Raw genomic sequence first — 21,486 nt, 5'->3', positions numbered from 1 at the left:
GCTCCGCGGCATGTGGGATCTTCCCGGACCGGGGCACGAACCCGTGTCCCCTGCATCGGCAGGCGGACTCAACCACTGCGCCACCAGGGAAGCCCAAGAAAGTCATTTTTAAAGTTATGTCCATTTATTGGAAAATAAGATTTGCTTAACTCCATCTCAGTTTAAACGTGAGTTTCAGAAACATGACCAGCACAAGTGTAAGTGTACTTTTCCCCTTCTGATGGTGATGAGTAATGAAGCCAGGGTTCACGTTCATTCATAAATGTGGAATGGAAGATGACAGCTCTTGGTTCGGTAAGGAGGCTTTGAGATGAAGTTTAGCCTGTATTCAGGATAGTTTATTGAGATGTAGATTCAGGTCCCAACTTCACCGCTTGTACTATGGCCTGGGTAAAGACTATATTCTTTGGACTTTCGTTTCATTCATGAGAGAGGCATGATAGTACTTGTTTTTAAAAAATATAGAGAATTTCAGGTAAAGGATAAGTGAGGGTAATGTATACAAAAGTGGTTTGAAAAGATATAAATGACTAAACAGGTGAAGTACGCTTTTGAAAATAGGTAAAAAGCTAGATGTCGTTATATATATGTTTTAAAGTTATTCCTGTAGAAAGATTTTCTGCTGTAAAAAAACTTAATAGCATACACATGTGGGAAAAGTTTTCCCCAATCAATTTTAATTTGTTATATATGCTAAGGAGAAGAAACTGAAGAGATGGATGGTCAAATCTATAGGAGACTCTTAGAAGCCATACTTACAAATATATACCTGAAGAACAACTTAGACCATTTGTTGGCTAGGTAAGCTGTTACTTTTGACGTGCTTTTGATTTGTATTTTTGTGGCTTAGTATACTTTTCAGGGTTGGCTAACAGTTTTCCAGTATCCCTTTATAATGTATTTCTTGCTTTGTCCATGCCATTTCATCTAATTAAAAGTACTTAGTCCAGTAATTGTGGCAACAGAAAATGTAATTTCTCTTGTTTGTCTTTAGTGCTTATATGTGGTCATGGAAAGTTAATAGTGAAACTAAATTTGGGTTATACTACATGTAATTTGTGGTTGTTTAAAATTTCCTAGTACTAAGTGGACCAAAATGCCTGAAACAATACATCACAGTTGGTAATCAATAAATATCAATTAGAAACTTAATATTGAGGGTTGGCATGAAGTAAAGATCAGCCTCCCGTTTTCTTTTCTTATTTGAAGGGCAACTCAATGCAGTGAAAAGAATGTAGTCATGGTGGTCAGATGTAGGTTTAAATCTTATCACCTCCGGCTAGTAGAGTAGTAAGTTCTGACGGTCAGGCTGCGTGGATCTCGGTTTGCCGTTGTGTATCGTTGGGCAGGTACCTATCTGGTGGGCGTGTCATTTGTGTCCCTTGCTCCCATCGTTGGCTTGTGAATTCAGTGAGGTTAAATACGCAAAGTACTGTTGAGAGCTTGGCTCTGGAGCCAGACAGGGGTGGCAAACCTGCTCTACTTTTTATGGCTCAATAGGGCTCACTGAGTATTGCCTCTTGTTGCTGTTCTTGTTTGACCTCAGGCAAATTATAAGACTTCTTAGTCTGAGTTTTTGTATCTGTAAAATGAGTCTAATTTCTATCTTGTAGAGGTCTGACAGAGAGAATATTTCTAAAGCACCTAGAACGTAGTAGGTATTCAAATAAATAGTAACTCTCATGTCTGCGGTATTTGTTTTGTTCTGCAGCCTTCTTTTTGAGGAGTATATTTCATATAGCTCACAGGAAGAAATCGATTCTCATAAAGTATCTTTGCTTAATGAGCAGTTTCTTCCACTTATCAGACTTGTAGAAAGCAGGTGAGTTTTGTCTGTGTGTGTGCCCTTCTTAATGTGTACCTCTTGTTTTATAAAGAGATGATTCACAAGTCACAGTTTAATATAGTGAATGAATTGTAAAGATACTGTTCTTCTTTTCTACTTTTCAGGAAGGGACAATTATAGGATTTAAATATATTTGAAATATAAGGGAAAATAGGGGTTGTGTGAGGACTTTTTTTTTTTTTTTTTTTTTTGTGGTATGCGGGCCTCCCTCTGTCGTGGCCTCTCCCGTTGCGGAGCACAGGCTCCGGACGCGCAGGATCAGCGGCCATGGCTCACGGGCCCAGCCGCTCCGCGGCACGTGGGATCCTCCCAGACCGGGGCGCGAACCCGATTCCCCTGCATCGGCAGGCGGACGCGCAACCACTGCGCCACCAGGGAAGCCCTATAATTTTTTTTATATAGGCTTTTTGTTGTTGAAAGAGTCATAGTAACAAACTTGATCAATATCATTTGGTTTTACGTAATCCATTTGTCAAAAATTTAAGTCTCAATCTCAGTAATTTAAAAAATTATATTTTTTCCTTTATACATATATGGTGTGTGTGGTTAATCTCTGTTAAGAATAATGAACTAACTCTTTAATTTCATCCCAGATATCCCAAAACTTTAGATGCCGTATTAGAGGAACGCCTAAAGGAAATTACAGACCTAAGAAAACAGGAGCTTTTTCACCAATTTATCTCTCTTTCTGCAAGTGGTGGAAAGTATCAGGTAACTTTTTTTTCAGGGGAATTATTACACTTACACGTATTTGTGTGGTTAGTTGAAGAGCTCCGGAAGGAAATTTGCTACTTCACTTCTGTTTGGGAAGTTTCATAGAGAGAGAAGATTTTATACAGTTTGCCTAGTTAGCTGAAGTAAGACTGAGGCAGGAATTAAATAATTGGAGAAGGGTACAGTAATTTTTAGATAACTGTGAACCTGATACTTATTTCTGGAAAAGCGTTGTTTGGAATTTTTGTATATGATGCTCATTAGCAGTCACCAAAAGATGGCCTAACTTAGGTTTCTAGTGTTCCTTATCTTTCTCCTGTACCCTTATCTCTCTAGTGCAGTACCCACCCACAGCCACGTGTGGCTGTTTAAGTCATTGATTAGGGAAAGGGAAGTGGATTTTGTTTCATGATTATGTTAGAACTTCAGAAATTTTCTGGTGATTCGCCCTAAGTCTTCGTACTAGAAGTTAGACATTTAAGTAGTTCTTATAGCTAGCCTTGAAAATAAATGTTAGGAAGAGAAATATGAGTGTTTGGGTTTTTCTCTTCCACAATTAGACTTTCGTCTTTAATGGTATTTCATTTCCAAAATCATATGTTGATAGACTTCCTTCGTAGTCTAATTATCAGTACATAAATAAAGTTGTCACTAATTTGAGTGTCACTGTTACATCATTTAGATGAATTGCATTATCTTCAGTGATCAATTTTTTTTATTTATGTTTTCATTTAGGTGCTAATACAGTGATTTATCTTAGGTGCTTTTCACCTTGGAATCAGACATACATAAAGAATACAAAATTACCTCATAGAATTACTTCACTAATTTAAACCTACATGTAGACACAAGTATACATGAAATCACAACGTTCACAAAACAAATTTTTTTCTGCTGTTACTCATACTATGTTCTGGAGACAAAGATTTTGCTTTACTTTTTACTTTCAGTTTGGTTTACTTTTTGGTTTCTGAAATTAGACGGTTGTTATTGAATAAGTTGGGCAGCTCGGGGTGGTTTTCTCTGGTTCTTCTTGATCATGTGCTGCTCAGGTTGAATGGCGAGATCATGTGGTAATTGTGCTGAATCCTGTAGTTTTTAACAGATTCTGATACCTCCTTGATGCTCAGTCTGAATCATCCACTTGCTCCTGTGAGACTTCTGGCCATTAATCATCTGAAAAATGTCATGACAACAGCAAAGGTTTGTGTCAGATAGCCTTCATTTGTGATGTTTTTACCCTTATGATGAGCAGTGTAATTCTAGAATAAGAAATTGAAGTTACCCCCTAGAATCAATATTGTTTAATTATAGAGGTAAGCCTAATAAAGAATATGGGCATTCATTGGACAAAGATTTAGGACCATACATGCCAGAAGGCACCATTTTAACCTGTATCTGTTTCCATGTTGTAGATGATTAGGTTAGCTTTAGTTGAGAGGTTTCGACCTGGGATTTATTGATTAATTTACAGAGGGTCATAAACTATCTGAGAATTTTTTAGTTTTGAAATTTGAATTTGATAGTCTTAAGTGTAGCATATTTGGGGACATCAGAATGATAGCTTTTGGAGCCCTGTTCATGGTTTCGGTACCTGCCAGTTGCATTTGGCTTTAAAATTTTGGTGGCTCCTGATGGTAAGTACAGAAGCTGACTTAATTTGTAAATAAAGCCTTTATAACAAAATGGTATTTTACAGAGACTTTGCAGTGATTCAAATAGAGCAGTATTTTCCAAACTTTAGTCATTCAAGCAAATTTTTTGCTGTATTAGCTGACCACTGATGTTATTTTTTTTTTAATTTTTCTTTAGTTTCTTTTAAATGGACTCATTTTTTCACATAGCTTTCTTTTTTTAAATTGAGTTATGATTGATTTACAATATTATATTTCAAGTGTACAACATAGTAATTCAATATTTTTATAGATTATACTTCATACAAAGTAAATACAAAATATTGACTATATTCCCTGTGCTATGCATTATATCCTTGTAACTTAATTTATATCTAGTAGTTTATACTTCTTTATCCTCTTCATCTATTTCACATAGCTTTTAAATCATGCGTTTGAAGTGCTAATTGTATGTACATTTTACTGTAGTTAATACAGTTTGAAATAAGAATGTTCATCTGTTAATATCTAAAATCATCTCATGTACTACCGTTTGCATATTTGGAAAATTTCTAGACTAGAGAATAATGCTACCAGAGTTTAGTTTCTCCATAGCACATAGTAGTATAAACACACTGAACTCTAAACTTGTGTCATGGCCATTAAAACCAGATTCATATTACAAGTAGAATTTAATTTCAGCTAATCATAATTACCACATTAAGTTTATTTAATTTTGAATTTTACTGTTTTTTCTTTAGTTTTTTTACTTTTCAATTGGTAATTTTTAAAATATATTTGTTCTCATATTTTTAAAGAGTTATACTTAATTTTTAAAATGGTAGATGTATTCAAATTTGAAAAATATTGCTTGGCTTGATTCATTTCTGATCTGGTACAAATTATGTTTCTTTCATAAATTGCTGGTAGGTTTGTCTCATTGATTTGTTGGATAATTAAACTCAGTTAATACTGTTCTTTGTTGTAATAGGAAGATTTCAGTGCCTAGAATAAAAAGCGGGATTCCTGGAATCTCCTAATATTCTTGAAGCCATACTTATCCTTCCTGTTTTTACTCTTAATCCCGTCCTACCCTGTCCTCCTCTGGATTTGTTAGTTTTTTCAGTGAAGGGCAGTGTATACATTCAACTTACAGGCTTTAGTATTGTAATTGCAGTTAATGTCTGTCTTTGCATGCTTTGATTTCCTTTACCCTTCTCTGTTAATGTCTGGACATAGGTTCTATTCTGTTCTCGAATTCCAGATTGAGCTATTTGGCTACTTGTTAGCTTTTGAGAAAATTTAGGCATTTGGCATTAAACTTTGACTTCAGTTTTGTGAATTTTAGAGATTTTACTTTTTGTCTCCCAACCTTCTGACCTACATTATTTTCTGTGGGATTATTTACTTGTTTTTTTTCTTTTCACCACCTACAGATAGAGATATATTCAGTTTGGTTAGCAGTCTTATTTTTCTGTTATTGTGAATGATTTTATGCTTTATTTTCTTTTGTTACTTAAAAGAAAAATATGAACTTTTGGGGGCAGACTGCACTGTCATCAGCACATGTCATCATCCTTGTAAAAACCTTGAAAATTACAAGCTAACTTTTAACACTGCTTACTATGTCTAAAGCACTGTTTTAAGTATTGATATGTATTACTTGATCCTGTAACAACCCTTTGAGGTAGGTGTTATTATTAGCCCTGTTTTATAGATGAGAATAATGAGACCTAGGAAGGTTAAGTAACTTGCTCAAGGTCTCACAGCTAGTAATTGGTGGAACTGGGATTTAAACTTAGACATTCTGGTTCTTTAGTTTGTGCTCTCCCAAAATCTAGGTTCTCATTTTAACAAGATGAACTCTTTAATGCAAAAATTGTATTTTAATTGCACATCTTACTATATTTTCAGTGGAAACTGGAAAGAATTTGTACTAAACAATTATTCATCTAAAAAGGACTTCTAGAGTTTGCCTAGTTCAACGCAAGTGTGCTTAGTTTTGAATTCGCATCCAGGGCAGCAGAACCTGTGTTCCTTAACTGGAATTCTGGAGTGCTTTTCACAAAACCATACTTCCTTTCTAATGTAAAGTCTTCAGAGGTTTTAGCAACAACTAAATTAATGTTTTTTTTTCTATTGCTCAGGAGAGTATCGATGAGTCTTTCATTAAAGAAGCTATTTTAACCCGATTAGGTGATGATAGCATAGATGTTGTCTTGTCAGCCATAAGTGCATTTGAGGTGAGTGAATTTGTTGTTCATTGACGTGCATGTTTTGTTTGTAAATATTTACTTACCCTTCTCACATGAATCTCTGCTCTAGGCAGCAGCATATTTGGAAATTATTTCACTGGAAATTTGTTCTGTTGAGAGCACAGACTTAAGCCTGGTTGGGGAAAGCACATGGGAGTAATTAGATTATACAACTTTATATATTTGAAGTTCTTTTAGAAAGGAAAAGTGCTTTGTGACTTTTTATCAGTAGTAAATACGTAGGGATCCTGGAAAATTGGATCCTGAATGGCACTTTTGAGAAATTGCTCTCATAGAACTTTTAAAGTATGCTGGAATTCTTGGGATATAAATTCTTTATAATTCATAATTTTTTAAAATTTGTTTAACAAGCACCATATTTGAAGCAGGCAAAAATTTACTTATGGGTATTTTTTTCTCTCTAGATTTTCAAACAACAGTTTAATTCAGAAGTGACAGTTTCAAATCTCCTGAATCTCTTTCAAAGAGCAGAACTTTCAAAAAATAGGGGATGGTATGTATTTGTATCTCCTCATACGAATAAATTAATGAAATTCTTTTCTTTTTAATATATTTATTTATTTATTTATATTTGCCTGCGTTGGGTCTTCGTTGATGGGCGCAGGCTTTCTCTAGTTGCGGCGAGCGGGCTTCTCATTGAGGTGGCTTGTTTTGTTATGGAGCCCGGGCTTTAGGCGCACGGACTCACTCGTTGTGGCTCGCGGGCTCTAGAGCGCAGGCTCACTAGCTGTGGCGCACGGGCTTAGTTGCTTCGCAGCGTGTGGGATCTTCCCGGACCAGGGATTGAACCCGTGTCCCCTGCATTGGCAGGTGGATTCTTAACCACTGCGCCACCAGGGAAGTGCCTGAAATTCTTATATCAAGTTCACTTTTATTTGGGTTTGTATGGATTTGTTGTAGTAGTCTCTATGTTTGAAATTTTTCTTAATAAATGGAAAAAGAAGTGTATAATGTATGATATAATACTGAGATCTGGGAAGTAGGATGGGAAGGAGCTTTAATTTTTTGCTTCATATAACGTATTTCTGTTTTACAAGGATAATATATTACACTTTATAATTAAGACAATTACAAATATATTAAGTAAAAAATAAGCTCAGAGGCACATGATACCTTCTGTAATGTTTTGATGAGCTTTTGTTATTTCATTTTTGGTACCTAAGCTTTTTGTATGAAAAAGTGACTAAGCTTCTTAGAGGATGAGAGCATGTCTTACAGGTTTTTGTGTCCTATTTAGTTCTTAGCATATAGTATGTGTTCAGATAATATTTTTTGAACTGATGAGTGAATCTCTGATTTCTAGTGGAGTTGAGATGTATAGTGTGATATGTTTTATGTTATAGTTAACCTAATGATTTCTCAAAAAGAAAGATTTGACAGAGTTGGTTTAAAATTAATGTCCCAAATAACTCCTTTGTTAGCGTGGATTTTAAGAGATATCTTGATGTTTCTCAATAATGTGTTTGGTAAAGAGACCAGGATGGTGTCGGTTGAGCTGGAAAAATGTAACAATGATTTTTTCCTGAACTGAAGTCTCTAATGTGTCTCGACCAAATGTGTTTATGTATCTTTTAGGTACAATGTGCTTGAGATAGCAGCAGACATACTAATTAAAGCAGAGATACTGAGTGAAAACGATCAGTTGTTGAATCAGGTGGTGGTGCACCTGCTACCATTTATGGTCATCAACAATGATGATATGGAATCTGCTGAAATGAAAATGGCTATATATTTATCAAAATCAGGAATTTGTTCTCTGCATCCTTTATTAAGAGGCTGGAAAGAAGGTAAGAAATTCAGTTGTTTTTTAGAAGAAGTGAACAGGTGACACTTTAAAAAAAGAAGATAACCATAATTAAAAATTGGCAGTGATTGTTATTTGAAATTGTTCATTGTGTTACATGCCAGCAAGATATTTTAAAATTTTTGCTAATAAGGAAAGTATACAGTGAAAAGGACACTGACCCACTGAAGAATTCATGATTTTATGAAAAGAAAAATAAAAAGCAAACCTTTGTAGGAAAATTGTAAAACTTTTGCCTAAATTCTTTACTTGACATGATATTTAGGTGAGTGTTAGAAACATAAGGGCCCTCTGGTGTTCAATTCGTTTTTTTTTTTAAACAGCTCTTGAAAATGTGATTAAAAGCACAAAGTCAGGAGAACTAATTGGTGTAGCATGTCAGAAGATGATCGAGTTGCTGGCCGACAATATACATTCAGGGGGTCCCTCTTCAATGTTAAAGATGGTAGGTGTGTTGTCAGAGTCAACCCCCTGGGTTTCCTTCTCATAATCTTATTGGATTCTCAGTGTTTGCTTTACTAGATTCTTCTTCTTTTTTTAAAATAACTTTTCCATGCTTGAGTACTTTGTTTTGCTTTAAAAACATAGTGTTTAGGGCTTGCCTGGTGGCGCAGTGGTTGCGCGTCCGCCTGCCGATGCAGGGGAACCGAGTTCGCGCCCCGGTCTGGGAGGATCCCACATGCCGCGGAGCGGCTGGGCCCGTGAGCCATGGCCGCTGGGCCTGCGCGTCCGGAGCCTGTGCTCCGCAACGGGAGAGGCCATAACAGAGGGAGGCCCGCATACCACAAAAAAAAAAAAACAAAAAAACATAGTGTTTAGTGTATTTTGCAGATTGTTTGAAATCCTTAACATTTTATGTAATTTATTTCATCCTAGTTGTATATTGGACCAGTAGGAATATAATGTCTACATTTTAACCTTTTTTCCTCTCATTTGAAATATTAAAGTCATATTTTTTGTTAAAATAGCAAAATATAATCTAAAAGAGGAGAAATTTTCTTTTGCCTTAGTAAATCTTTTAAAGGCATAAAAACATCCAGTTGGCAAGTGCAGTTGTGTTCGTTATAATTTCTGAAATTATTTATTTTTATAGTTACCCAGAAATCAATGCTTACTACTTTTTTAAGGATTTATATTTATCATCTCACTCTAAATATGAAATACATGATACCTAGATAGGCAGAGGTAGAGAAAATTGTTTTTATGCAAACCAAGAGCTACCATTCACGGAGTATGTCTATTTTTCAAGGTGGAGGATTTAATAAGTGTTGGAGAAAAGGAGTCCTTTAGCCTGAAGCAGAAAGTGACTTTTCACGTGATCATGGCTGTACTTGTCTCCTGCTGTTCGTCTTTAAAAGAAACTCATTTTCCATTTGCGACAAGAGTCTTCAGTTTGTTGCAGAAAAAAATAAAGCAGCTCGAAAGTGTCATTACTACAGTGGTAAGGAGTGCAAACTCTCTGGAAAGTTGAATGTTAGAAAAGTGACTGCCTGGCCTGTTAATCACAGCAGAACTGAAAATCGGGGGCTGAGATTCTGAGTCTTTGGATTCTAGGGGTGAAATGTGAGGCAGCCTTGGGTAGCAGTAGATAATGGATTAGGTGCTGTCTTCCTTTTGCAAGAAATTTAATAGAATCATGGAATTTCACGTTTGTGGTGTTTGTGTCTGATAGTTGACTCTCCCCTGTATCATCTTTATTGGGTAATTATCCAAGCTATACTTAACTACGTCTAGTGGTGAGGAATTCACTAGATATACTAGTGCTTGAATAAAGTATTGTTTCATTCTGTTGTTTACTAGAATAGATCTTTTGTATTATTTTAATTTGGATTTTGCCAGCATACTATTATCTTTGACAGTCTTACTAAGGAACATGTTTCAGTTGCTGATATTTTTACCAAACACCACACCTTGGGGTTATAGATTATTTCTTTTAATATCTGCCATAGAATAGTGTCTTGTATTTAATAGTGTCTTGTTTTTATTTGTTCTCCAGACTTCAGAGGGTTCCTTGTTGTAGGAGATGCTCAACAAATCCCATCTTTTTGACATTCACTTATACCCTCAGGATTTTATAAGTTCTGGTCATAGCCATTATAGCTAAATTTATGTAAACTTTAAGAGACTGAATCTTCATATTTTAAAAAGTAACCCAGGGAATTCCCTGGCAGTCCAGTGGTTAGGACTCGGCACTCTTTTACTGCCAGGGCCCAGGTTTGATCTCTGGTCAGGGAACTAAGATCCTGCAAGCCACATAGCATGGCAAATAGATACATACATACACACCCACATACCCAGATGAGCCCTTCTTAACTTCTTTCTTTATTTTTTTGAAAGTGTGGTGACCTGGACTGTATTAGTTCTCAGCGGTAAAGTGTGGACAAATCGACTGTTTTATACATACGTAGATAACAGGTGGTTTTATATTTGATGCCCTTTCTGAGAGACCTGAGCATCTTTTCGGTGGTAGCAGCACTTTGAGCCAGTGAAATCCCTCACCAGAGACATTATCTTAAAAGTCTGGCTTTGGGTTATTTTACTACCAAGTTATTATTCTGCGCTCACCTATATGGAGTCTCGTTTGTTGTTTTCCTGCACCATTTCTCATGCTTCCTTTTGGCGCTTGTAGTGTAATATCTAAACACCTTAACGTTTTGCTTCTTGTTTAGAATCATCTGCAAGTTCGGGGATTTGACCTTGTACCTTCTTCAGATAAGCAGTAAAAGAATGAAATGAGAAAAGTCCCTTTAAAGATCTCTTGGAAATCCAGTACCTTTTTTTTTTTTTCAGTACCTTATTTTTCTGTTTAGAAACGTGCCTACCCTTTATTTGACAAGGATAAATTATATGAATAACATTTGTTTTTAGGGACGGTGTTTTAAGGAAACATAGATAAAATGGAGCCATGATAAACTATTTGTGTCTTGTGAATAGTGATGGTTAGATCTCTTTAAAAATCTGATTAAAACTATTATTCCAGGGGCTTCCCTGGTGGCGCAGTGATTGGGAGTCCGCCTGCCGGTCCGGGGGACGTGGGTTCGTGCCCCGGTCCGGGGGGATCCCACGTGCTGCAGAGCGGCTGGGCCCGTGAGCCATGGCCGCTGAGCCTGCGCGTCCGGAGCCTGTGCTCCTCAACGGGAGAGGCCACAGCAGTGAGAGGCCCTAGTACTGCAAAAAAAAAAAGAAAAAAAAACTATTATTCCTCTCCCCACCCAAATACACATATAGACAAAATTTTGTAAATTACCCAGTCATATAGCCATTGCAGTCCATCTGTATAACCGATGTTGAGAACCCCTTTAAACTTGTGCTATTTTTGCTTCCTTTAACATTTCAGGAGATCCCCTCAGAATGGAATTTTGAGCTGATGATGGACAGAGGGGTACCGCTGGAGCTGTGGGCACATTATGTAGAACAGCTCAAGACTGCCCGGAGGATTGCTGTGGAGGACTCAGTTTTACTTGTGTTTTCACTGAAAAATTTTATTCATGCACTAAAGGCTCCTAAATCTTTTCCTAAAGGTAGGACAAGCTGTGAACCTTTTGAATGTGATACTGTGGAAAACTGAGTTATTGATTCCACAACTTGTTCTTTGTCTTGAATGAGAAGTTCCCAGCGGTGTACTCGCATAAGTTTGTGCACCGTTTCTGCTTCTCTTCACATCCCCGTAGATGATACCTGGTGGAATCCTGAACAGCTGAAAGAAGACAGCAGAGACTACTTGTGCTTGCTCATTGGGCTCTTCGAGATGGTTCTCAGTGGTGCTGACACCGTCCATTTTCGGGTTCTGATGAAACTTTTCATAAAGGTACCAGCTCACCTTTTTTAGGCAGACTCTCCCCTTGGAGAAGATGTTGTAGATTCTTTGAGTTATGACAGTTTTTAATGCACGTGAAAGTAGACTTTTAGACAGTGACGAGCACGTGGTGATGGATGCAGACCCTGTAAAGCAGTGCTGATTCGTGATACCAGTCGGTAGGTTGGACGGAGACTGACATTTTTGCCGGCCTCCTGGTTAGGCCTGCTCAGGTGTTTACTAATCACAATGGCCAGATATGTTCGGTTGACTACTGTCATTACCAACGAGAAGCTGCAGTTCAGAGAGGTGATTTAGGATATGCAGTCGCTCAGTGAAGAGATTTCATCACGGCACCGTGACCTCCGCGCTGCCAGACCCAGTGGTCAGTTCTTTGCTCTTGTTTTACTTGCCCTCTCGACAGCATTTGACACAGTTGACACTGCTCACTCCACCCTCACGGTACTTTCTTAGTGAGGCTTCCTGACATCACTTTTGTCTTGGTTTTCTGCTTGGCGACCTCATCCTTTCCATTGTTGTTAAATGTGTTCAAGTGCAAAATTATAGTGAGTCGTCTGAATTCTTTCACACCCTTCCCAGTCGGTTAAAGTACCAAGCAGAGAATAATTTTAAGTGACTAGACAAAGCAAAACATTGCAATAAATTGTTTTCTGTAATTGTACACTAGAGGAAGGAGGATCTGGAACCAGCTTATGTGAGTAAAAATTAAATTAAACTTCACTGTGTTTTGTTTTTAATTTAGGTACATCTAGAAGATGTTTTCCAGTTATTCAAGTTCTTTTCTGTTTTATGGACCTATGGTTCTAGCGTTTCAAATCCACTTGACTGCAGGGTGACAACAGTGCTGCAGACTCAAGCTCTTTATGTGGGCTCTGCAATGCTCTCTTCTCAGAAAGCTCAGTGTAAACATCAGCTGGCATCCGCATCTTCTCCAGGTACTACAAGTAGCATCGTGCTGTTCTGTCATGACCAGATGGTAATGCTTTCTCCACGTGTGCTGTGTGAAGATTGTAGTTTGAAGAATTTCTTTTTATTTTTTTATTAGTGTGGGTGCACACTTTTTCTGTCTGTGTATGTATGTATTTGTGTGCGTATTTTTGTGTATTTGTAGACTGTTTTGGTTACTTCTAATTATTGCTTTTAGTTCTAAACGTCAATGGCAAAATCTCAACAAAAGAAATAATAAAAATGGCAGGTGGTTAATCGTGGGTTTTTAATATCCATCTGTTCATTTTTTGAATAGTAACTGGGCTATCTAGGGAAGCCAAACCATCATAATACATTTCAGCATTCAACTGATTAATTATAAAATTGGTCTCCATTCAAGCAACCCTCCTGGATTTATCTCTTTTATCAGGTATAATTTTCAGGTTGGGCACTCACTAATGAAACACCCAAAAATAAAACTTCTGTTTTTATAAAGTAAATTGTAAATTTTGCAAAAGATGCAGAATTTCACGAAGTTGATAAATATGCTGTTGAGAAGTGGATTGACTTGCAAAGCTATTGACAAATGAGAGGATCTGTCAGAATTAGACCCTATAGTGATTGAAGATGAGAAAGTTGATGAGGATGATGGAATCATTTAAGTATCAGAGGAATGAGAGTGGCCTGTGGAGAAATTGAACATGCTCTTGATTAAGTTTTTTATTCCCAAATCACTTGTTATAAATGTTCTGTGAAAGCAAAGTGAATGATCATACATCTTCCCCAGAACAATTTCTCAATATTTATCTTTTATTACCTCCTTGAAAGAGGACATAATTACAGTGGTAACCAAAATTTTGTTATATGTGAGATAGATATACAATTTTAAGTTTTACTTACACAGTAAAATCCCATGAGTGTAATTTTTTCTCCACTACTTACTGAAATATTGCAGTCCCTTTTTTAGGTGGATTTACTTTTAAGAAGGTTTATTCAGGTTTTTTGGATGTGAATTTCCTGGACTTTTTAACATCTTTATTGGACTATAATTGCTTTATAGTGTTGTGTTAGTTTCTGCTGTATAACAAAGTGAATCAGCTATATGTATACATATATCCCCATATCCCCTCCCTCTTGCGTCTCTCTCCCACCCTCCTTATCCCTTATCTAGTATTTTTGGCGAAACAAAAGCATTCCTGTTAAATTCATCATTTTTATTGAACATGGTTCTAGAAGTATAGTTGGCACAAATAGATACGTTACAGATACTAATGAGATGTCTGAATGACAAAGCTGACATCCCAGATCTGTGGGGTTCTTAGGTTGACTGTTAAACAGGACATCTGCTAGCCATTTGCAAACATTAAAGAAGTTTGACTCCAACCTTATTCCTTAGACAAAAATTTCACCTGAACTAAAGATTTCACATTAAAAAAAAACTTAGCTTTAGTGTTAGAAGAAAATGTGGAGTACTAGAGGTAGATACTTTTAAAACTCTTTTAGAGTGGGGAGCACCTTTCAAAGCAACATGTAAAACTGGAAGAAAAATTCTTCTCTAAAGCTATAAAATTTCCGCATCAAAAAGAAAGTGAAAACAAACATCTATTCAGGACAAAATATCTGCAAAGTATCATGCACAAATGGGTTATTTCCTCTGCACTCTTGTGCAAGGATGTATGTACAGGGTGTTTGTTGCAGCAGTTTTAATGCCAAAAGACTAGAAACAATCTAAACTTTTACCATTAAGGTACAATACAGTAACCAGTAAAGTAAAATACAATGGAGCATTTGTATACAGTTTTAAAAGGATATTTAATTTAGATATGTATGTACTTATATGGAAAACCCTTTCAATATACATTGAGATGTGATAGCAGTTGGTGTAGAACAGGATATGTATGCTATGGTCTCATTTGTGTGTTTTCAAAAGAATATAACAGAAAATGTCTAACACTTCTCTAGAACAGAAAACAAGTAATTAAACAGTGACTGGTCTTCAGAGAGGGAGTTTGAGTTGAGAGGAAAACTTGCATCTTGCACCCTTTGGTACTATTGAAGTTTTATACTGTTTCAATGTTTTGAATCGTTACTTAAATTTTTTTCCCTTTGGTTTTAGTGGTGACATCTCTACTCATTAATCTGGGAAGCCCCGTAAAAGAAGTACGTAGGGCGGCCATTCATTGTCTCCAGGCCCTCAGCGGAGTGGCATCCCAGTTTCATCTGGTCGTAGATCATGTGGTTCCTAAAGCAGAGGAGATCACCTCAGATGCCACCTTTGTTGCTCAGGTAAACTCAGTAGCGAAGAAGATTGAGAGTGTGTATGCCCGTGTGGACACATGAACCTTTTTCTCCTTTCTTGAAATTCTGCTTTGCAGGGATTTTTATTGACTAAGTCATTGAATTTAGAAATTGATATGTCAATGTCTGCACATCTTTCTTCCCCCATTTTAAAAAGATAGCAATGCCATGTTTCATTTCTGCTATCTTTTTACTGGCTAAAAGGCCAGTGTTTAGCTTTTGATAGTAAGCTACCTGATGGGTAGTGATACCCTTTCCTGTTAAGGGTATTGAAAATCATGAGCAACGTCACATCATTTGGGAAAGAATCTTCCATAAGTGGTACATGTAACTTTTTTTTTTCCAATCCGTTTTTTTTTTTTTGTATCCTAGGATTTGGCTACTTTATTTGAGGAACTACAGAGAGAAAAGAAGCTGAAATCTCATCAGAAGTTGTCTGAAACTTTGAAAAACCTACTTTATTGTGTATATAGTTGCCCGTCTTATATTGCAAAAGATTTGATGAAAGTACTTCAGGAAGTCAGCAGTGAGGTATGTGCAATTTAAGTGGGCTCTCCAATCCAGGCGATGTTACTAAAGATTATTGTAACTGCTCACGTGTGCGTAAGACTTTGTGAGAGTTGCATATATACACTCAGACGTGAACATTTTATTAATTTGGGAGGGCAAAGAGTTGAGGTGGAGAAAAGAGATACAGGATACAAAAAGCAAATATTAGTGAGTTTCTTTCCATTTTAAAATTGTGTGTTATCCCTGTCTCATCATTGATGTGATTTTAAATGAATTTTACAGTTACACAGGGAAAAACACTGGCGATGCACTGCTGAAAAACTGTTAGTTTTTGTTGGTTCTTCAGGTGAAAATCCTCCACAGAATAATATATTTGAACATAAAAGTCTGTGCACATTCCAAAATCATTTACTCATTTTTTAAATGTATGTGGCTGTACATTTTTCTGTGGGGAGAATCCAAAGCTTTCATTATGTTGTCAAGGAAGCCTGTGATTCAAAAGAAAGAGGTTGTGAATCACGTTTGTGTGGTGGTTTGTGCTGGTACAGAAAAACTGCTCCTCATCCTTGTGTTCCAGAAGTGCCCCTGGACTTCACCGTTCTTGGACTGACTGCAACTTGAAGAACTAAACGGGGGATCAAATGGAGTAAAAGCCATTTGATTGTATTGTCCTGTTGTAAGCAAACAGATGGCCTTTATCAGCTCTGTGTTGTCCCTGGTATAAACAAGGAATTGACAGTCTTGGTCTGTAAAAAACCAAGTAGTGAATATCTTAGGCTCTGTGGGCCATACAGATTGTGTTGCAGCCGCTTAGCTCTGCCATTGTATTGCGAAAGCAGCCTCAGACAGTATGTAAACAAATGAGCATGCCTGTGTTTCAGTAAACAAAATAGACAAAAACAGATGGTCCTCTGGACTTGGCCTGCAAGCCATAATTTGCTGACTCCTGGTTGAGTTATTAAAGACTTCAGATACATAATTTGAATTAATATTAATTACACAGCATTGGAAATGTAGTGTAGAAAAACTAAAATTTATTTTTATAGCCCAAAACTTTAGTTTGTATTTCCTGTTTTCAGAAAGTGTTAGGATGCTCACAGATTATTTTTGCTGTCATCTCTAAGGGGTTTGGAGCTTTTGACTGTTACAGACTGAACTGTCAGAGGGGACCTGGGTGCCTTAGCTGGATTAATAGCTATCCCTGTGTCTTAAGAGGTCATTATTTTATTGTTTTTGTTCTCCAGGCTAAGCTTCCAGTCTTGCAGCATATCTTTGGATATCTTTGTACAGCAAACAAAAACTTGTATCCATATAGATAACTATTTACTAATAAATTTTCCAAACTTTAGATGGTGCTTTCTCAGCTGTTGCCTGTGATTGAGCAACTGTTAGAAAAGATCCAGAAGGAGCCCACAGTTGTCCTGAAAGATGAGGTCATTGCTCTGCATCTCATTCTGGGAAAATATAATGAATATTCAGCTTCCCTTTTACATAAGGACCCGAAGAGTCTAGATGTATTTATAAAAGCTGTGCACACAACAAAGGAACTTTACACAGGAATGCCAACCATTCAGATTACAGCCCTCGAAAAGGTCAGTGATTTCTCTCAGAAACTATAGCATGTTCAGGCTTTCAAAAATCTGTAATGTTTTACTTCAAGAAAATAGGGCATATCTTAAAGGAATATGATATATTTGACCCATTTTGCAAAACGGAATGATGTACATGAGTCATTTAAACTGACAAAATGGAGACCAATTTCACATTGTAAAAGAGAATGATAGAAAGATCATGTTTGGAATTGAAGTTTGTTCATTTATCTCAGTTGCCTTTTTTCTGCCTCTAGATTACGAAGCCATTTTTTGCAGCTATTTCAGATGAAAAGGTTCAGCAGAAGCTTTTGTGCACATTGTTTGATTTATTGGTGAACTGTAAAAACTCACATTGTGCTCAGACTGTTAGCAGTGTTTTTAAAGGGGTAAGTTGCAAACTTCCTGCCGTTTGTTTGTTGATGTTTACTCTCTTCCAAGTAACACCATGTTTAAGCTTCCTCCATTTTATAATGCTTTTAGGAAGTCAGATGTTCCCATTAACCAGAATCATGGAAAAGGAGGTCATAGAGAAGTGCAAAATCAACGTTATAAGTCTTCATCATTTTTATTGTATGAAATAATTATAGTTTTGAACACGTAGGGTGTATGTTAGTTTGGATATTACTCATATTAGGGAAGATCTCCCTCTTATGCAAGAACAGGAATGAATGGTGGCTTCATGTTCAACTGGGTCGTGGATTATTCTGCTTGATTTAAATAGCTGTTTAATGACATATAGAATGGAATTGAGAATCTGCTCATTGGTTTATATGTATATTGAAACATAGCTGTAGATCAGAATAACCACCTAGTTACTCAGTGTTTTGCTTTGTTGTGCTTTTTTAGGAAAATACTTTCACAAAAATAGATGATAGTGTGGTAAAGTCTTAGTATCCAGATTCTGCAGTTTTCAGAATTTTAACATAATTACTTAGACTTCTAAGATGAGTTCAGTGGAACAAATTAAGGCACAGAGCAGTGTGTATAATATGCTCCTCTGTGAGTGTGTGTGTGTGTGTGTGTGTGTGTGTCTGTGTCTGTCTGTCTGTCTTGTTTAATCTTTATAGAGCTATTGGTATATGGAAAATTTCCCAAAGAACGCATAAGAAATTGTCAATGATTTGGGGAGTGGGCTGGGCTGTAGGGTTGTAGGGGGACAAAGTGGACAGAAACGTTCGTTGTATCTGTTTGAATCAATATAAACTGCTCTAATTTTAACCCATGGAATCCTGTCATCACCCATTCTTCCTTCATATTCCAGATTTCCGTTAATGCTGAACAAGTCAGAATAGAACTGGAGCCACCAGATAAAACTAAGTCCTTAGGCACAATTCAGCAAACAAGGAGGCAGAAGATGCAGCAGAAGTAAGAGCTGTGAATGCAGTGAGAACGTTGTTGTCCCCCAGGCCTTGGATGTTTTGGAACCACTGTGATTTTTTGATACCCATCAATCGGGCATAATCGGATACAGTAATTTTTACTTATTAGCGTTGATAGTGTTTGCTCTTCTAACTTTTTGTCTTGTCTGTTTCCCAGAAAATCACAAGATCTAGAATCTGTTCAGGAAGTTGAAGGTTCTTACTGGCAAAGAGCAACCCTCATCCTAGAATTACTGCAGCACAAAAAGAAACTCAAAAGTCCTCAGATATTGATACCGACTCTTTTTAACCTGCTCTCAAGGTAATGACACTTGCCTTTGATCTGTGAGAGAATGACATTCTAATTCTTGCCCATCTTATTTTATTTAACATTCTCTTTTCACATTTTCTTCTTGCTTAGCTAGTCTGTAAAATAGAGCAAGTTGAATACTATAGTTGAAAGATTTAAAGAATGGTTATAGGAACCTGTTGCCAGGGCCTGAAACTAACCTTCGTCCTGTATTACGTAATAAACGAGCACTTTCTCCAGCCTACTTTCCTTCCTCATTTTCAACACCATGTCCCCGGGGGCATCATTACTTGTATTTAAGGATATAGTGTGACACCCGCTATATTTTTTAGGTGTGCGTTATTAGATAGCTATAGTGTATGCATTGCATTGCGGATGTGTGCTCTCGTCCAAAAAGAAAGTAATTCTCAACGTTGTCCTCTAAGGAGATTTAAAATAGGTTGATGGAAGGTGCAGTAGAGGGGAGAGGTAATGTGACATAAGCGCCTGCCTGCACTAGAAGAATCAGATTTAGAAATCTTACATCATGTTTATAGACTTGATGTTTTTTGGGTTTTTTTTTAAGTTTATTTATTTATTTTTGACTGCGTTTGGTCTTTGTTGCTGCTCGCAGGCTTTCTGTAGATGTGGCAAGCAGGGGCTCTAGGCACGTGAGCTTCAGTAGTTGTGGCTCGTGGGCTTTAGAGCACAGGCTCTAGACTTGATGTTTAATGTTAATGTTTTATTAACATTAAATGTTTAATGTTAGTGTTTTATTTTAAATTAAATGTTTATTTAATATGTGTCTGGACAGTGGCCATTAATGCAGCACTGAAATTGTACATCTGTTTCATTTCCCATCATTTCTCTTCCGGGCATCCTGAAGGTGTTTAGAGCCTTTGCCACCGGAGCAGGGAAGTATGGAATACACCAAACAGTTAATTCTAAGTTGTTTGCTTAACATCTGCCAAAAACTCTCTCCAGATGGAGGCAAAATACCAAAAGGTGTGTACTTTGTTGGAAGGAAAGGGGGGAAGGATTATCTACTCTGAGTATGAATGTACCTACCACTTAGAGATTTTTTATTTCTCGCCCTGTAGATGTTCTCGATGAGGAGAAGTTCAATGTGGAATTGATAGTTCAGTGCATCCGCGTTTCCGAGATGCCTCAGACCCATCACCATGCCCTTTTACTGTTGGGTACTGTTGCTGGAATATTTCCTGTGAGTGTTAATGATTTAAGACTTACGCAGATACTTTTTTCCGTGGAAATGCGTAGGCCTGCACTGTTCTGAATTCAGTGGACATTTTGGATCTTACAGTACTGATGGGACTCTTGGCCCTGCCTCTTTAATAGCTGAGACAGTAAGGTGGTTGATCTTGCTAAGCTTTGGTTCCCCTTTTTGTGAAGTGGAGAATAATAGTAACCTTCTTCGTAGGATGGTTGTGAGAATGGGATTGGATAATTTATTGTTAGCACTTAGCACAGTGCTTGGTGCGATGTAGCTATCCGATAAGTGGTGGTATTAGTGTTATTTGGAAAAAATCCTGTGAATCCTCAGGTAATCCTCACACAGCTTTCAACCAGTGAGTTAAAATTAATTTGATTGTAAAGTACCTCAGTTAAAGAAATTGTGTTCCTTAGAGAAATATGTCATTTAAAAATTTTTGAAGAGATTGAAATTATTTTCATGTAGGGGATTTAGGTCAGAGGTAATTAACCTGGAGTTGGTTCTCCATGACCTTTAGCGGGTCTCTTAATCAACTAAAATCATACACAAGATTTAATGCGTATGGAGTTTTTTTCCCCTTGGTGTAGAGTCAGTAGCTCTCAAAGGGGTTGATAATCCAGAAAAAATTAAGAATCATTGATATTTTTCTTTTGTTTTCATTGAAATATAGTTCATATGCCATATGAATACATAGTTAAATGCCACCCATTTAAAGTATACGATTCAGTGGTTTTAGTTTATTCACAGAGTTGTACAATCATCACCATTATGTACTTCCTAAACGTTTTCATCAACCCCAGAAAGAAACCCTGTATGCATTAGCATTCACTGCCCATTCCCTTTACCACCAGCACCCCTGATCTACCTTCTCTATCCTAGACGTTTCCTGTAAATGGAATCATATAATACGTGGCCTTTTTTGTGTCTCATGTTTTGCGCTTTATGTAACGTTTCCAAGGTTCATCCGTTTTGTTTTGTTTTTTTTTTTAATAATAATATTAAAAACAGAGAAATTTTAACAACAGAGAAAAAGATCTAAATATCTGAAAATTTAACAAAGGGTGCAATACGCACTTAAGGTAATCATTTGAAAGAAAGCCATAAATTGGGCAGATTTTTTTTTTTTTATCTTTTTTTTTTTAACATGTTTATTAGAGTATAACTGTTTTACAATAGTGTGTTAGTTTTTCCTTTACAACAAAGTGAATCAG

General features: G+C 36.8%; 1 protein-coding gene across 1 annotated transcript in view; it reads left to right on the top strand.

Annotated features, from left to right (window-relative positions):
- The window catches only part of HEATR1 (HEAT repeat containing 1), a 52,593-nt gene that overhangs the window by 7,755 nt on the left and 23,352 nt on the right, over nucleotides 1-21,486 (top strand). The window contains exons 9-28 of the mRNA XM_028481676.2: nucleotides 699-801; nucleotides 1,712-1,822; nucleotides 2,440-2,557; nucleotides 3,656-3,763; nucleotides 6,321-6,416; nucleotides 6,854-6,942; nucleotides 8,025-8,236; nucleotides 8,577-8,698; nucleotides 9,503-9,694; nucleotides 11,591-11,774; nucleotides 11,925-12,061; nucleotides 12,813-13,005; nucleotides 15,114-15,283; nucleotides 15,668-15,826; nucleotides 17,155-17,397; nucleotides 17,652-17,783; nucleotides 18,659-18,762; nucleotides 18,934-19,077; nucleotides 19,931-20,049; nucleotides 20,145-20,266. Coding sequence (XP_028337477.1) covers nucleotides 699-801; nucleotides 1,712-1,822; nucleotides 2,440-2,557; nucleotides 3,656-3,763; nucleotides 6,321-6,416; nucleotides 6,854-6,942; nucleotides 8,025-8,236; nucleotides 8,577-8,698; nucleotides 9,503-9,694; nucleotides 11,591-11,774; nucleotides 11,925-12,061; nucleotides 12,813-13,005; nucleotides 15,114-15,283; nucleotides 15,668-15,826; nucleotides 17,155-17,397; nucleotides 17,652-17,783; nucleotides 18,659-18,762; nucleotides 18,934-19,077; nucleotides 19,931-20,049; nucleotides 20,145-20,266 — 2,858 coding nt within the window. The remainder of the gene's footprint in view (nucleotides 1-698; nucleotides 802-1,711; nucleotides 1,823-2,439; nucleotides 2,558-3,655; nucleotides 3,764-6,320; nucleotides 6,417-6,853; nucleotides 6,943-8,024; nucleotides 8,237-8,576; nucleotides 8,699-9,502; nucleotides 9,695-11,590; nucleotides 11,775-11,924; nucleotides 12,062-12,812; nucleotides 13,006-15,113; nucleotides 15,284-15,667; nucleotides 15,827-17,154; nucleotides 17,398-17,651; nucleotides 17,784-18,658; nucleotides 18,763-18,933; nucleotides 19,078-19,930; nucleotides 20,050-20,144; nucleotides 20,267-21,486) is intronic.

The sequence above is a fragment of the Physeter macrocephalus genome, chromosome 20 (assembly GCF_002837175.3).
Source record: "Physeter macrocephalus isolate SW-GA chromosome 20, ASM283717v5, whole genome shotgun sequence".
NCBI classification, from domain to species: domain Eukaryota; kingdom Metazoa; phylum Chordata; class Mammalia; order Artiodactyla; family Physeteridae; genus Physeter; species Physeter macrocephalus.
This window is presented reverse-complemented; position numbering and strand designations above follow the sequence as displayed.